At 25.1% G+C, this 3,053-nt stretch overlaps 1 protein-coding gene across 1 annotated transcript in view; it reads left to right on the top strand.

Annotated features, from left to right (window-relative positions):
- Positions 1-567: 567 nt before the first annotated feature.
- LOAG_18157 (hypothetical protein) overlaps positions 568-3,053 on the top strand; it is a gene marked incomplete at both ends in the record, with an annotated part of 6,604 nt that continues 4,118 nt past the window's right edge. The window contains 3 exons of the mRNA XM_020450823.1: positions 568-676; positions 1,080-1,301; positions 1,720-1,837. Coding sequence (XP_020305459.1) covers positions 568-676; positions 1,080-1,301; positions 1,720-1,837 — 449 coding nt within the window. The remainder of the gene's footprint in view (positions 677-1,079; positions 1,302-1,719; positions 1,838-3,053) is intronic.

The raw sequence follows: 3,053 nt of genomic DNA, 5'->3' as shown, positions 1-3,053 counted from the left end.
CTTCTCTTGTATGATAAATTGTAATGTTAACAGTTAATCAATCTGTTCCTCTAGTTTCCTTTCTAATTTATTTTTGGATTTTTGCTATCTGATCTTTGATCTTTTTCATTAATTGAAACTATTAATTGAAATTAATTGAAATTGAAATAATTGAAATAATTTCAATCCAATCCTTGATTTTTCTATTAATTGAAATAATTTCAATCTATCGCTAATATATTTACACGCTAATATTACTCAAATACATGATAAGACAGATTATCAATTATCTCTCCTATGAAGTGTCTCGTAATAGTTCATTTGAAATCAGCTGATAATTTCCTAAAATGATATCAATCCTATCATATGCCTCAATAGCAAGTATATCTAAAATAGCAATTTTTATATTTAATCGTTTGATAAGATGAAATGAAATGAAGTGAAATGAAATGAAATGGAATGAAATGAAATGAAATGGAATAAAATGAAATGAAATGAAGTGAAGTGAAACGAAATGAAATGAAATGAATTATTTGGTCAAATTCAAAATTTAAATGAATTTTGAAAAATCAAAAAATTTTTTTTCAGACTTTGGAGGTTACGCACCATTCGATCATCTGACGAGAAACGCTCAAGGAGACGTTTCAATCGTTTATTGCACGCTTTTGATACCGAAGATCTTGCCGCTATCCTAAAGGTTTTCATGGTTAATTAAGAAATTTTCTTTTTTCCTTTTTTCGAATTTGAATATTTATAAACTTTAATGAATTGAAATTTCAATACTTTATTTTTAAATTTTAATATCGATTTAATATTCTCTGTCATAACAAGATATTAAAGAAAAGGCAAGCGCATTTCTTTCCTTCCGGTTTTCTTTAATTTTAAATTTAAAATGCTCTTTTTGAATGTATATCAAGTTTCAAATTTCATTTCTTAATTACTAGATGATATATTAGCCTGTAACACTTATTAACTTCGATATTTATGCTAACTAAGCTTAATTAATTAAGCTTTGTATGCAAAACTTTATTACTTAGTATTAACAAATTTAAAATTTAGATTTGCTTTTTAATCGAACTTTTATCATTTTATCCATAAAGGCAGTGGAAAGTGGTGGTCGAGATATCAAACAGTGTGCTCCCGGACCGCCAATGGATATCATTGAAGAGATACCGGGTTGCTCACGTGATGTTGCTGAAACGGATGATGATGAAGGTTTCCTGGATCATCGTTATGAAAATACCGGTTTGATACCACAAATTGATAAGCCTATGTCTATACCTTATCTCTGTTGCAAATTATGGCGATGGAAAGAATTACAGGTGAAACTATCATACCTTAATTAATATTAATAATTATTTTTTGTCTTATATTAAAAATAATGCGATAATTTCAAAATAATTATGCAATTTTTAAATTGTAAAATTTGAAATTAAATAAACTTTTTTATTTCATTTATAAATTTTTCATTTTAAATTTTAACGAATTATTTACTTAACTATCTGAAACGAAAAAAAAATCGTTTCATCATTTGATATTTGAAAATTTTCATTTCAATTTTAATTTCTTCATTTAATTAATGTATTTTATAGGTTATAAACTTTTTATTTTGTTCATTTTCACGTATAGTAATATTAAATTAAAGTTACTTTTATCTTCTACCAAAGTAGAGTTACGTATTTTATTGATTTCATAATAAATTATCATATAATAATTAGTATTAATTAATAACTGTTATAGGTAGATGCTGCATTACATAGGTTAGATCCATTACCATGGTGTAGATTTGGTCGTGTCACAATGAATAATGCTACCGTTTCTTGTTGTAATCCTTATCATTACGCTTTATGGATCATTGGTAAGTAGTAATTCTTGGCACCATTTCATTAATGGCCTAGTTTATATCACCAGCCTAATACTTTTTATGCTCTGTTTGTTTATATAAATATTACATTTTCAACAAGGCTTAACGTAACATATTGGATGTTTGAAAGAGTAAAGCAAAATAGCATCAAATGACCAATCTTATAGGAATAGAATATTGCATACATTATCTAACTTATGTAACATGTGAAATGTATTGCATGACCTAATTTATGAGTAATATACGTTTTGATAGATCGAAATGTGTCACAGTCACAGTCACAGTCACGTACGATTGCTATCACATTTTTAATAATATTTTTACTACTGTTAATGAAGGTATTGGCAGGATTAATTACAATTGTTAATTATAATTAATTACATTTATTGTTTCCTTTATGACTTCTATACTTCACTTAATTCAGTAACTTTTCGGCACATTTTTGTTTTTTTTATTTGTCAAATTATTTTTCAGTACAAAAGCACTTTATCTAAAGAAAAAAAAACTGGAAAAAAATTCTAATTTGATGAACGACAGGAAGTGAGAAACTTTGAGGATTTTTTTTTTTTTTCGAAATAGCATCATTTCATTTTGTCACCTTAACTCATTTCTTTTGTACTTTGTTGTCACCTTAAATATTGTTTTTTTTTTTTAGCTTGAGAGTTATGTTTCAAAAAGGATTATGCAAAATTAATTATTTTTTTCACCTTAAAATTGCTTTATATCGAAGAAACACATTATTGTTGACCAAATTTTTGAACTTAAGATAATTTAATTGGGTGAACTTACTACTGACTACGAAATAATACAATTAATGTCCTTTTATGTGCGTTTGTAAAATTTTAAAATGCATTTGACTATTATTTCCTTTTACCATCGTCATTAACACTTTGTAAACTTTGTTATCATCTTAGTCATTAATTATAACTTGGATTGAAATTCTTTGTCATTATTCTTGATGTCGATTAAAATTATGTTCTTTAAAGTTTTTTGAACTTAGGATTCATTCCTTATGGAATAAATCTTTAACCTTTTTCGTGAAACTTGCCTAACGATAGTAATTGTTGCCACTGCTATTATTACTAATTATAATAATAATGNTAAAAATAGAAATAATAATAATAATAATAATAATAATAATAATAATAATAATAATAATAATAATAATAATAATAATAATAATAATAATAATAATAATAATAATAATAAT

This window comes from Loa loa (assembly GCF_000183805.2).
Source record: "Loa loa unplaced genomic scaffold supercont3.208, whole genome shotgun sequence".
NCBI lineage: Eukaryota > Metazoa > Nematoda > Chromadorea > Rhabditida > Onchocercidae > Loa > Loa loa.
Note: the sequence above shows the minus strand (reverse complement) of the source record. Positions and strands in the feature narration are given on the sequence as shown.